This window comes from Halichoerus grypus, chromosome 10 (assembly GCF_964656455.1).
Source record: "Halichoerus grypus chromosome 10, mHalGry1.hap1.1, whole genome shotgun sequence".
Lineage (NCBI taxonomy): Eukaryota > Metazoa > Chordata > Mammalia > Carnivora > Phocidae > Halichoerus > Halichoerus grypus.
In genome coordinates, this window is record NC_135721.1 from 22,240,037 (window position 1) to 22,253,334 (window position 13,298).

Genomic DNA, 13,298 nt, shown 5'->3' on the forward strand with positions numbered 1-13,298 from the left:
AGCCTCATACGTATTTGCTTACCACAAGGTCATGAAGAAATTGTTCTATGTTTGTTTGTTTTACAAGCTTTCATTTTGGTTTGACGTTTAGTTCTCTGATCCATCTCAAATTAATTTTTGTGGATGGTATGAGACGGACGCTGAAGTTGTTTACATAAATCCAGGTATTCCAGCAACATGTGTTGAAAAAAAGTTTTTTTTCTCTGTTGAATTACCTTCATGCTTTTGTCAAAATAAAGTGACTATATATGAGTGGGTCTGTTTCTGGATACTCTGTTCTGTTTCATTGGTCTATTTTTCTGTTGGTCTACTAATACCAATATTTCTTAAAGTCAGGAAATGTAAATTCTTCAACTTTGTTCTTTTTGAAGATTGTTTTGGCTATTCTGGTCCTTTGCATTTCCATATGAATTTTAGAATTAGCTTGCCAATTCCAACTCCAAATTCCGCACCCCCCCCAAAAAAAAGCCCACTGAGACTTCGGTTGGGATGGCGTTAAATCTGTACAGCAACAAGAGGGAAAATTGACATTTTAACAGTATTGGATCTTCGAATCAATGAACAGCGTTTTTATTTAGGTCTTTAATTTCTCTGAGAAGTGTTTTGAGATTTCAGTGTAGCAGTGTTGCATTTTTTAAGTGGTTTTGCTTTTATTGTAAATGATAATTTTTTAGATTTTATTTTCCATTTGTTGTTGGTATATAGGAATATAGACGATTTTTCTATATTGACCTGGTGTCCTGTGACATTGCTAATAAGTTCATGATTACTAAATTCTAGTAGCTTTTTTGTACTTTTCTTAGTGTTTTTTACATAAACAATCATATCATCTGTTAACAGCTTTACTTTTTTATTTCCATCTTTATTATTTTTGTGTTTTTAAATTTCTTTTTCTTACCTACTTGCACTGGCTTGGACCTCCAGTACAGTGTTGTACACAGTGGTAAGAGCAGACATCTGGCCTTACGTGTTCACATTAAGGTTGAGGTTAGCAGTAGGTTTTACATGGATGTGTCTCTCACATTGAAGTTCTCTTTTATTCCCACTTTGCTAAGAGTTTTTATCATGAAGGGGTGTTGAATTCTGTAGAATGCTTTTTCTGTATCTATTGGCCTGAACCTATGGTTTTGTTTTATTCTATTATAGTGGTTGAATTATGTTAATTAGTTTTTGAATATTGGACCAACCTTGCATTCCATGGATAAATCAACCTTCTCAGTCATGATGTTTATCCTTTTTTATATTATTAGATTTGATTTGCTAATGTTGTGTTAAGATGTTTGTATTTTCACACTCATTTTAATGAGTGATATTAATGAGTAATATTTCACATTCATTTTAATGAGTGATATTGATATCTTGTGTTGTCCTGTCAGATTTTAATAAATGCACTATGCTGGCTTCATGAAATAAACTGGAAAATTTTCCTTCCACCTCTGTTTTCTGAAAGAGTTTATGTAGGTTCAGCTCTATTTTTTTTAATGTTCAATAAAGTTTTACTTACGGAAAGAAATTCAAAGAAATCTTTACGAAATATAGGGATAGTCATCATTTTTTCTTGTGTTAGTTTTAGCAAGTTGTGTTTTTTTAAGCAAGTTATCCAGTCTAAGTTGTTGAATTGACTAGATGCAAGATTGTTTGTAATATTCCCTCATTTTCCTTTTAATATTTGTGGGCTATACCAATATAACTTCTTTCATTCCTTATAATGAAAGTTTCTGTTATTTTCTCTCCCCTTTTCTTAAAACAGTCTAGCTAGGGGTTTACCAGTTTTACTTATCTTTCCAAAGAAAGTTATTTATTTTATTAATTTATGCTTTTATCTTTATTGTTTCCTTCCTTCTGTTTTTTAGTTTAATTTGTTCTTTTTCAAGCTTCTTAGAATGGAAGCTCATGTTATTGATTTTAATCCCTTCTTCTTGTTTAATATAAGCCTTTAAAGCTACAGGTTTCTAAGTTTTGCACTAGCTGCATCCCACAAATTTTGATACATTTTTTTGTTACTTTGTTAGAAATATTTTCTAATTTCTCTTGTGAATTCTTTTTGAACTGTGCATTGTTTATAATTGTGCTGCTTGAATTTCAAGTATTTGGGGATTTTTCTAGATATCTTACGGATTTCTAATTTAATTCTGTTTTGGTTGGAGATCATAATCTGTATGATTTTAAGCCTTTGAAATCTATTGAGATTTGTACTGTGGCCCAATATATGGTCTATCTTGGTAAATAGTCCATGTGAACTTGAAAAGAATGTGTGTCCTGCATTTTTGAGGTATTGTATTATATATACATGTGAATTAAGTCAAATTACTTCTTACTGTTATCTAAAACTTCTATATCCTTACTGTTATTTTTTTGTGTTTATTATTATATCAGTTTTTGAAAGCAGGTATTAAAATTTCCACCTGTGGTTTTGGATCTGTTTATTTCTCCTTTTAGTTCTGTCCATTCTTGCTTTTTGGATTTGGAGTTTTGTTACTTAGGTACACACGTATTCAGAAATATTATATCTTGATAAATTAGCCCTTTGATCATTATAAAATGACCCTCTCTATTTCTAGTAACTCTCCTCGACTTGAAGTCTGCTTTGTCTGATATTAATATAGTTGTGCCAACTTTCTTATACTTATTTTTTGCGTCGTTTATCTTTGTTCATCCTTTTTCTTTCATCCTCTGTGTGTCTTTATATTTCAAGGAAATGTTTTGTAGGTTGGTTTTCTTTAAATCTAGTCTGATAATCTCTGCCTTTTAATTAGAGTATTTGGTTTATTTACATTTTATGTAAGTAATGAACTGATTGAGTTTAAGTCTACCATCTTACTGTTTGTTATTTAATTTCATTTATATGTTTATGTATTTTGTATTCCTTTGTCCTTCCCTTCCAAATCCTCCCTTTAATTTATTTGAGTATTTTTTAGTATAACATTCTTTCTCCTATTGTCCTTTTAGCTACAGCTCTTTGTGTCATATTTGAGTTATTAATATACTAAAATCATCCTTAATTTATCATTGTCTACCATGAATTAACATCATAACACTTCAAATACAATGTAAAAACCTAAAACACTCTTAATTCTCTTTATACTTTCTACTGTCCTTTGTGCTATTATACTCAAATGTTTCACTTCTACATATTTTGTGAATCCCATAATACATTGTTATTACTTTGGCTTTTAACAGTGAGCTGACTTTTAAAGAATTTAAGGAAAGAAAGAAAAATCACATTCCACTTTATTCTGTATTTCCCAAATAAAGGACAAGGAGACTCATTTCCTCCCCAAAAACCCCCACTAATTTTTATTTTTTTTATTTATTTTATTTATTTATTTATTTATTTATTTTTATTTATTTATTTAACAGGGAGAGACACAGCGAGAGAGGGAACACAAGCAGGGGGAGTAGGAGAGGGAGAAGCAGGCTTCCCCGCAGAGCAGGGAGCCCGATGCGGGGCTCAATCCCAGGACTCTGGGATCATGACCTGAGCCGAAGGCAGACGCTTAACGACTGAGCCACCCAGGCGCCCCAACCCCCACTAATTTTTAAATGTCTCCCTTGGAACAAGCCGTCAGAGAACCATATCCACCCTCTATGCAGAAAACATTGAGACTTGAAGTCATCAAGAAAAGAAAGCCAGACCTGCAGGATATCCAGGCCCCCCTGTCTGCCCTGTGCACTTCACCATTTACAGTGCACTCTCGCACACCTTCATGGGATCATCACTGCAGCCCTGCGTGGGGTACAGTGTAGAAATCCTCATTGTCCTTCATGCAGATAAAGAAACCGAGGCTCAGAGTGATTAAGGGACTTTCCTAAGGGCACACAGCTAGCTTCTAGTAGTCAGGGCACAACACAAGGCCTCTGACTTGTGGCACATCTGTCCCCAGGCAGACAGATACCGTTCCCCGTTCTCTTTACCACTTGTCTGAGCCTCCCTCCTCGGAGGCCTGGCACTTGAATAACATAAATACAGAGAGGAAATGCATGTGGCAATTAAGAGCACTGACCCTAAAGTCAAGACAGCTGAGTCGAAACCTGTTTCTGCCACTCACCAGCTGTGTGACTTGGGGCAAATTCATAATCTCCCTGAGTCTGTCCTCTTCTCTGTTAAATAGTGAAGCTAGTTTTAGAGGTTATTATGAGTATCAAATGGTATGTATGGTTTTCTGCTGTTATTGTTTTAGGATTTTTTATTTGAGAGAGAGCACGCATGTGCGAGTGCATGAGTGGGGGGAGAGGCAGAGGGAAAAGCAGACTTCCTGCTGAGCAGGGAGCCCGATGTGGGGCTCAATCCCAGAACCCTGGGATCATGACCTGAGCTGAAGGCAGACACTTAACCGACTGAGCCACCCAGGCACCCCAGTTTTCTATTGTTAATTAACAGATTACCATACACTTAACAGCTTACAACATCTCTTAGTTTCTGTGGATTGGGAGTCCAATACAACCTTCCTGGGTCTCCGTTCAGGGTCCCAAACAACTAAAGATGTTGACTGGGGTTGCTGTCTCTTCTGAGGCCCAGGGCCTCTTCCAAGCTCATTCAGGTTGTTGGCAGAGTTCAGTTGCTTGTGGTTGTAGGACTGAGGTACTGGTTTCCTTCCTGGCTGTCAGCTGGAGGCTGTTTCCTGCCACATGGCCCCTCCATCATCCAGCCAGCAGTGGTGCATCAAATCCTCCTGTTTCTAAGCTCTGACTGTGGTGTCACTGATTGCTAGACTCGATTTAAAAAGGGTTCATTTGATTAGATCAGGCCTACCATTAATCTCCCTTTCTTAAAGTCATCTGTTCCATGTAACCTAACAATCCCAATTATAGAAATGAAATCCACCATTTTCACAGTCCTGGGGATTATTATACAGGGAGTGAGGAATCTCAGGGGCCATCTTAGAATTGTGCTTACCACACAGGGGTAATGTAGGTGAATTTTCCAGCATAGGGTCTGGCATGTTGTGAGCATTCAGTCATTGTTCACCATCAACGTCACTATCCTGGAGGGAAAAAGAGTTTCAGTTAAACGATAGCAAAATCAGCATTGCACCCAACTAAACAGTCCCCTAACCCCAGTGACTTGGCCAGAGATTCTTAGATTCTGGGCTGCCCCATCCATGGACACTATCACCTACAGCTGTGTCTTGGTGCCAGCCCAACCGGCTTAGAAAGTTGGAAAATCCATCCTTCGATGGTTTAATCTACATAAAGCCAACTATCACTTTGAAAAAAATCTGAACTTACTAGTTACCTACCTTGGCATCTTGTATAGCTTTAGATCTGTCTAGATGAATGAATCAAATGTAATCCTTTCTAGTCTGATAAATCTGTGAATAGATGGAGTTTTCCATGAGTTTCATTGTGTAAAACATCAGCTTGATCCTAGAGGCCTAAGTAGTTTCTTAGAATAGGATTTAACCCCAAACCACCCACTGCAATGGTTCTCACAAGTTAAATCCATTATATAAATGGAATCACTTGAAGAATATTTCAAAAAATAGCTTCTCAGTCAACACATGGGAGTAATTCATGAACCTCCTAAAACCATTTGTTGTTTCCCTTCTTGCCTCAAGGTCAGAGAGAGATGTTATTTTCTTATTTAGAAACCTATCCAAATGCTCCCAAAGCAGTCCATAATTCCCCATATGTTCTTCGCCATGCATACTTTTATTATTTGTCATCCAGTTGTCTTTGCAGAATAATTTTCTCTTTCAAGAGTTTTTTATTTAACAAAAAAAAAAAAAGTTTTTTAAAAATCGTCTGCATTCTGGACTATTTCAGTTATCTTTCATTGTTAATACCTTAGTATTCTCAAAGACACAGTTTTCTCCAAATTTGTCATTAGCTGCCAAATGCTTCAATCCAGTCTTATACATTAGCCCTCTAAATAAACCAGATAAAAATAGATCTCCTCTCCTTGATTCCAGAGAAGGGGGTTAGATGTCCCCCCCACCCCGATTTGCTCCCCGTCCCCACCCTTACTGTGGCTCTGAGGCCCCTCTGGGTCCCTCAGATGCCATGGAGCACAGCGTGGAAACCCCATTTCGAAAAGGGTAGTTCACAGTGTGGTCACAGGAGCCCTGAGGCCTGAGAATTCTTTGGGACTCGGGGAGGGCTGCGGGAGACGTGTTGATGCAGTGTAAGTGGTTATAATGTGAGCCTGTGTGTGTTTGTCTCTCTAGAACTCAATCACCCACTTCCTTGCTGCCTTGTTGGTAGCTCCTTAAGGCAGCTCAAACTATGCTCTGTTCCTTGCAGATTGAGATTGTTCCTTGAGATTTCCTTGCAGAGTCAGGCCTCCCTCTGCGGTCCCTGTGCTCGGTCAGCCAGCCCGAGGGACACCCTGACATGTGTGACACCCATCAGTGTTCTTGAAAACCCTGACAGGGACTTTGCCACCCTTTCTCTCTCTCTGTCTCTCTCCCTGGACCACTACCTCCCCTTCCCCCCCCCCCCAACCTCCCTGGCCCCCATGCCTCCTCCGGTTTATAGATATATTTCTGGAACCCTCGTCTGCACCCAAGGGTAGGGGGATGGCCAGGAAGGTAAGAATTGTGGCCAGCTGTGATTGCTCATCCCCACATATCCCCCTCTGCAAGGGGAGCAGCTACAGAACTGAGCCACTCCGGGCCAGAAGAGTCATTGGCACAAAGAAAGGCAGTGAGGGAGGCAAAGCCATCAGTCTTGGGCTCCCAGGAAGCTGTGCCCCAACGATAGAACCTACAGTTCCAATGCTGCTATGATTCATGGGTTTTCTTTATTATTTTATTTTGCCTTAAGTTCCCTAGGAAGAATTCCCTTTAAAAAAAAAAATCCCAACCTCATATTAGCTGTACTCCCTTCTGGAGAGAAGAGGGAATTTTCTGGCCCGGCCAGCACAGCTTGGGCGATCAGGGTGCCCCAGGAGGACGGGAACAGAACCACAATGGAACTGGGGAAGGCCAAGGTCACCCAAGCCTTCCCCTCAGCCGCATGCCCTGGGTTCCTGCGTGGGCAAGCGTGCCTGTCCCTCCCGGGGTTTAGAACTATAGAAGCTGTGAAGAGAAAAGTAAAGCGAATAAATAACATGGAACGATTGGGTCCTTGAACTCTCCAAGAGAATCATTTTGAAAAGTATCTTCAAGGGATTTGGTTTGTTTTTCCCTTCAGAACAGAGACCAACCGAGATGGGGAGGAATCCAGCTCTGCCTGCCGCCCAGGCAGCCTCTCCAAATTGCGTAGGTCAGAGAGAACATGTTATTTATTAGAACCTGACATCTGTTGCTGTAAAATGATAAGCTCCCTTAAAAAGCCTGGCCATCCCTTACTGCTAGTACAGCCCTCATCCCGAGAGAGCTGCTTACCGTCCTTCCAGCCTGCACCAACCGGGCCGTACCAGGCACAGAGCGTTTACAGCCCCGCTCAGCCTCCTCACTCCCCTCGGGCAGGACCCCCCAGGCCCTCTTTATTAGGCCCTGCCGCTGTGTCCCTGGCTTCTTTTGAGTCCACTCTTTGACCTTTCTGAGGTCTGCTTTAAGGACTGAACCTTGCCCCCCTTCCCCATCCATCCTGCCCTCCTGCTTTCTCAGTGGAAAACAGGGTGAGGGTTTACTTTCTGGTCTCAGTCATGTAAGCCAGAAGAAACCGCATATGAAAAGAGTAGCTGGAAAATCAATACATCTTTGTTGTGGAAATGAACCGAGTTGTACTGTTGTAAAGCTACCAAGTGCTCAGGGGAGGGTTCTGATGATCCCTTCCAGCCACTGTGAAAATGTGGTGATAACCAAATACAGCGACTTACTCGTTTGTGAGTTATGGTCATTTATTCTCTTCCTTGGGAAAATAGGCAGATGTCTTACAGAGCCGAAAGGCTAGGGAAATTGGTTTGGGATTTTTATAGCACACCAAAGTAGAAACATGCATTTATCAATGGAATCAGAATTGCCTTTGAACTGTTGGAAGAAGAAATGTAGCAGTAAGTAAAGACAATGCAAAGAATAGTGACCTGGGAGTTGGGAGACCTTGGTCTCATCTGGGCATGATTATTAATTGCACATGTGATCTTAGGAAAGAAACTTCACCTCGGGCCTAGTGCCCTCATCTAAAAGCACTGGGCTAGTAGCTGATGATCACTAAGTTCCCATATATTTGGGGGATTTTAAGTGAAAATTGTGTGTAAGGTAGCTTAGCATGTTTTTTTATTCGTGTTGAGAAAATTCCATCTCTGTTGCCAGAGGTCAGACGCAAATTGAAAACATTACTAAATGGAATTAACTACGCTCTGTGCGTGATGCTTTTTTGTACAACCCATATCTGGTATTTATAGAACACTTCAGTTGCGGAACGTGCACACATATGCCCTGAACACACACCCAGTAGAATACTTCTAGATGTAATACATTTTCAGATGTCAAGTTAAAACAGCTTCTTGGGAATTAGGCTTGACTGTTCCAATGTATGTGTTGGTTTCTGACAGGTGCCGCCAGGGCTGCTCAGGGCTGTCTTGTGTGATGTGGAGTCCAGCCAAGGCAGGAGGGCCAAGTTGCTTGTTTCTATCACTTCTCATTAAGGCATGAGTTCTAGAAAAAAGGGAAGCAGCAAACAAGAGTCAGGCCCGTCCATTCTGTGCACATCATTAATGACAAGCAGAGGCCTTTGTTTTTTCAGAAATGGGATTCTGTCTTGTGGGTTGTCAGATCATTCAGCATAGGGGGCACCTGTGAAAATAAACAAGATTCAGGACTTGTTGAAATGCAGCTTTATAGAGGTGAGCAGAAACAAGGAGCAGATATGGGGGCAGTTACCTCTGCTCAGAGACCAGCAAAATAGCCAATAGCAGAGCTAAGTTGGGTGGCCATGCAGAAGTGTGGGTGTGACCGTGGAGACCTGTCTCAGGACACGGAGCTTGGAAGGAGCCTCAGAAACCATCTAGTAGAGCCAAGATGGAGTATGGTAAGCATTAACCATTGTGGTGGGAATTGAATGAAATAATTGGCATAAGACCCTTAGCACAGCAATTGGCATAGACTTGACGTTCAAGTCGTCATTTTCATTTCCTGTAAAAACATGTTCAAGACCATACAGTACGACGATTAGAACACTATGCCCCTGCTCACTGGTCCAGGGTCCAACCCAAGCCACCTCTGACCTCCCACCTTTACTCTGCCTGTTGCCCGCTCCCTTGCTCACAGGAATGGTATAAGGAAATCAGTGTCCACATCCACACACCCATCCACCCACCCAGTGTGTGGCCGGCCATTTCCGTGGTGGCTCACCTGGAGGCTGAGGGCTGCTGTGGCCATGGAGGAGAGGAGAGCCCAGGGTACTCTCGAGCAGAAATAGCTCTTCTGGGAGTATAGAGACCTGGCACTGAGTGCCTTTAAGGGAAAGTAAACATTCCTGTGGCCGAACTTATCACTAGAATCAGTGGGCAAAAGAAGAAAGGGGGGTTTCGTAATGAAGTGGGCCAAAGGATGGATGCTCGCTGCTTCACAGCCTCCAAGCTAGCAGGAAGGCTGCACGTGCAGAAGAAGATGAAAAATTCCAGTGACTCTTATCTTCCCAGACAGACAGAACCCCTGGCACTTAGTCATGCCTGGTGGAAAATGGAAGCCAAGAAAGCAGAAGTAAGGCTGGAGTGCTCTAGGGTCATCCTTAATCCGAAGTCACTTTGGAGGAGAACAAGTCCTTTGCCTCCTGTGTGCCCTGGCCGGTCAGGGCCGAGTTGCCAGGTGGAGATGCTGTGGCTTGAGTCAGGAGAACCGTCTTCAGGGCGGCCATGATTGTAAGAACCGAGTATAACGGTGGCTTCTGCAGTTAAGTTATTGCTAGTAATTCATTCAGCAAACATTTCAGGGTGATATCTATGATACACAGAGTGCGTGCAAGGCACTAGGGACCACAGCACACCCAGTTTGAAGAGCCCCAACTATAGAGTGTGCTGATGGGTTTGGGGGGTGGTCCATCACTGGTTGACATTCCGTTCTGACAATGGGGTTTAACTACTTAGTACACTGGGTATGAGTCAGAATTACAAAGTGGGGAGCTCTGTCGCTCTTCCAAAAATCAAAATCAATTTGGAAGACCAGAATTTCCCGTTATTGGTCATTTTAGGGATCAGATAGTCTTTAAATGGTCATTATTCCAGTTGGCCAGAAAAGTGAAATTTACAGGAACATATCTGTAAAGGCACAACTGTTGTTTTCTCAAGAGAAATGATAGTGGATCCCCTAGTCTCTCCTGATCATCTGGTAGATGATGAGGATGAGGATGATGATGATGATGATGATGGTGGTGGTAAGTGTGTGCCAAGTGCTTGCGCTGGACCAGCACAGCTCCAAATGCTTCATAGATTTTCAGTTCCTATAAATCTCATAACAACCCTATGAGATCAATACTGCCATTATACCTATTTTACAGATTATGAAGCTGAGGTCCTGCAAAGCAAAATGACTTGTCCAAGGTCACAGGGTAACATAGCACAGGAACTGAGAATATACCTCGGGTTTCCTGACTTTTCGACTGCATTCTGCTCTTATACTGCCCCACCTCTCTTCCCCCTTGATCGCCTGAGTTCTCCCAACTCAGCCAGGCAACTGAGCTCACCATTCTGTTTAGAACTGCACCATGATAAGTGATGTGTGGGACCCCGGCCCTGCTTTCACTGCACCAGAGGTAAGGTGGAAATGCTACATAAAGGGCTGTCTTCTGAGGCAGCAGCATGCGCTGTGTGCAGGGGGGACGCAGTAGGAGAGGAAAGGAGGTCTGTTTCCCGAGGTCAAGGAGGCTGACATTGGCATATGGGTAAGATGTGATCGAGGGAGGACGTTCCTGCCACAGGGAAGAGACCGCCCAGAGGGCAGGAAGCAGGGGGGTTCTGGGTAGCCAGGATACACTGAAGAGGGCAGCAGTAGATGAGGCAGGAGAGAAAGAAAAGAGGCAGAAAGCGGTCTGCAGGGGGGAGGGAACATGTGCTCTGAAATCAGACCAACCAGAATTCAAATCCTGGTTCTGCCACTCTGTGGTAGTATTTTGTTACCCTTGTAGACGTTGGTTTTCTCATCTGCACATGAGGGTAACAGTCCTCTTTCACAGAGGATTGTGAATGTTCTATGGGAAGCTGATTATAAAATGCTGGTATATTGTTGGTGTTTGGCTAATGGTAACCACAGTTATTAATTGCCACGCTAAGACATTTGACCTTTTCTTCTGTGGGCAACGAGGGTTTTCTTAGATTTAGAAAGTGCATATTGATACAGTGTTCTGCCTGGGAGTAGATATATAAATCCCAATAGATCCTTCTTAGCCTGGGAACCAGTCACAAAGGCAGTAGAAACTAAGTTCTGTGGTCACGTTGGCAGAATGTTGTTAATGTTTCCCTTGGGTCCTTTTCCCCCTTCTTTGCCACTTCAGTGCCCAGAGCTTTCAGAGACCAAATAATTTGGTGTCCGTAGATCCCATGCAATATTTAGGACACACTTATACTAAAAAGTTACTTGTTGTTTATCTGAAATTTCAATGGGCATCCTATTCAGAGGGACAGCCCAAGAATCAGTCAGAACAATCTGTGTGGCTTTCTGGGGAAAGGGAACTCACTGGTCTTCTAGGCTTCTCTCTCTGGGGTAACATAAACTCTGCACAGCTGGCTTTAGGCCGTGCCTTCAAGTCACGTCCTGGGCAGAGATGTGAAATGCTGTGGGGTGCCCCTGTGTGTGTTTGGGGGTGGAGCAGGGTGATGTGGGTTGTCTTGTACCAGTCTTCCATAGCCCCACCCTCTTTCTTCAGAAAAGAAACCCATTCCTGCAGATAGTTGGCAGAATGAAGACAGCCTCTGATAACTTGTCTCATGGATTAAGTGCAAGCCCCCTTTCACAGAGCTTTTCTTCCGGGAGCAGTGCTAAAAGTGGGAACTTCAGCTGTGCCATGTGGTGTGACTTGTGATGGCCATAGCAGGCGTGATGGTAACTGACCGAATGCTCCTTGCTCTGGTGAGTCCGAGGACCGGAGAAGGCCAATCCGGCTGCCTCGCTTTGAAAGTGAGGCCAAGGAGACCCAAGAAAGGAAGCCCAAGGTCACACAACCACTCAGAACTTGAGTCTGAATTGAAGTCTGGGTCTATGACCCTAGGCTCTTCACTATTAATTTAGGGTATCTGGAAACTCCCGCCACACTTGTCTAGTTGATTTCTGAACATTTTCCCTGGATTACTTGATAATAGTAGTCTCCAGATCCCCATCTGGCTGCATGGCCTTTGGTGCTGCCATCGCCAGCTTTATGCCTGACTCATCCCCTCCTTGAGGCGCGTTTGTTAAGCCCCTAAGAGCGAGATCACTACTGGTAGGGAGTGGATGTACTTTCTAAGTGCATTCCTAAGACCAGCTTGATCTTGGCCTTTCCCGTTGGTGCCTCCTTGCTGATCTCTTTGCCCCACCCATCCCAAGTGCTCTGCGGTTGAGATGGAAAAATCCACCTTAGAGCAGATGGCTTTTAACCTCAGTTTCAGAGGCATAATTTGTCCACGTAACATGAGGTGAAAATTAAAACAACGCAGGGCGTAGGTTTGAGCCACACAGCGCCCTTGGGCTTAAGAGTGACTTTGACCTATTCCTCCCAGACCAGAATGATTATCCAGCTGCCAGAGAGTTCTTAGAGGAATCACTTGATGAAATGGTGTCACTGGTGAGGTGGTATTAGCCCTAAGACCGGCTTTATCTGCACACCCTGCAAGCAAACCTGACCGTGCAGCAGGGCTGGCCCACGTGGAGACCTGGAGCCGTGATCATGGGATCTTCCACTCTTTTCTTTTTCTTCTTCTTGCCACAACCTGTCATGAGACTAAGAAAACTTGTTTTGAAAATGCTTGACAGCCAAAACAACCTGTTCTCAAGCCCTGTATGAGAGGGTTTGTCCCCTCTGACCGTTTATGTACTGTTAGGTGTTTGACTAGCTGCTGACTGGAAAAAATGAGTTTGCTGTTTTCTTCTCGTATGGTTGCAGACAAGTGCCAGTGGCTTCCCAGGACCTTGTTTCCCTTTTCTTTCCAGCTCTTCACCAGAGACATTTTAAGACGGGGCCGGAGTCTCACTGATGAATGAACCTTAGCAACATATACTTATGAGGATATAACCAATGGTTACATCTCTGCCAACTGAGCTTGATATGTGGGTTGTCTTTCCCAGTCCTATTAGACTTTAACCTGTGATTTTCCACTGGCATTTTGGGCCTCTCTGAAGTTAAACGTGAGAGTCAAACTCTCCAGTTACCCCAGAGGCTAGTTTGGCCTTCCGCACTGGTGGCTCTAAGGCCTATCTTCTGTTCCTCGACCCAAGCCATGC

The 13,298-nt window shown here is 43.0% G+C and overlaps 1 protein-coding gene across 2 annotated transcripts in view; it reads left to right on the forward strand.

Annotated features, from left to right (window-relative positions):
* The window catches only part of BABAM2 (BRISC and BRCA1 A complex member 2), a 392,539-nt gene that overhangs the window by 362,659 nt on the left and 16,582 nt on the right, over positions 1-13,298 (forward strand). Inside the window, exon 12 of one of the 2 annotated variants that reach the window (XM_078056121.1) lies at positions 10,384-10,562. The exons of the other annotated variant lie outside the window; for it this stretch is intronic. Coding sequence (XP_077912247.1) covers positions 10,384-10,390 — 7 coding nt within the window. The 3' untranslated portion in view covers positions 10,391-10,562. Of the gene's footprint in view, positions 1-10,383; positions 10,563-13,298 lie in introns of those variants that run through there. 2 annotated transcript variants of the gene reach the window in all.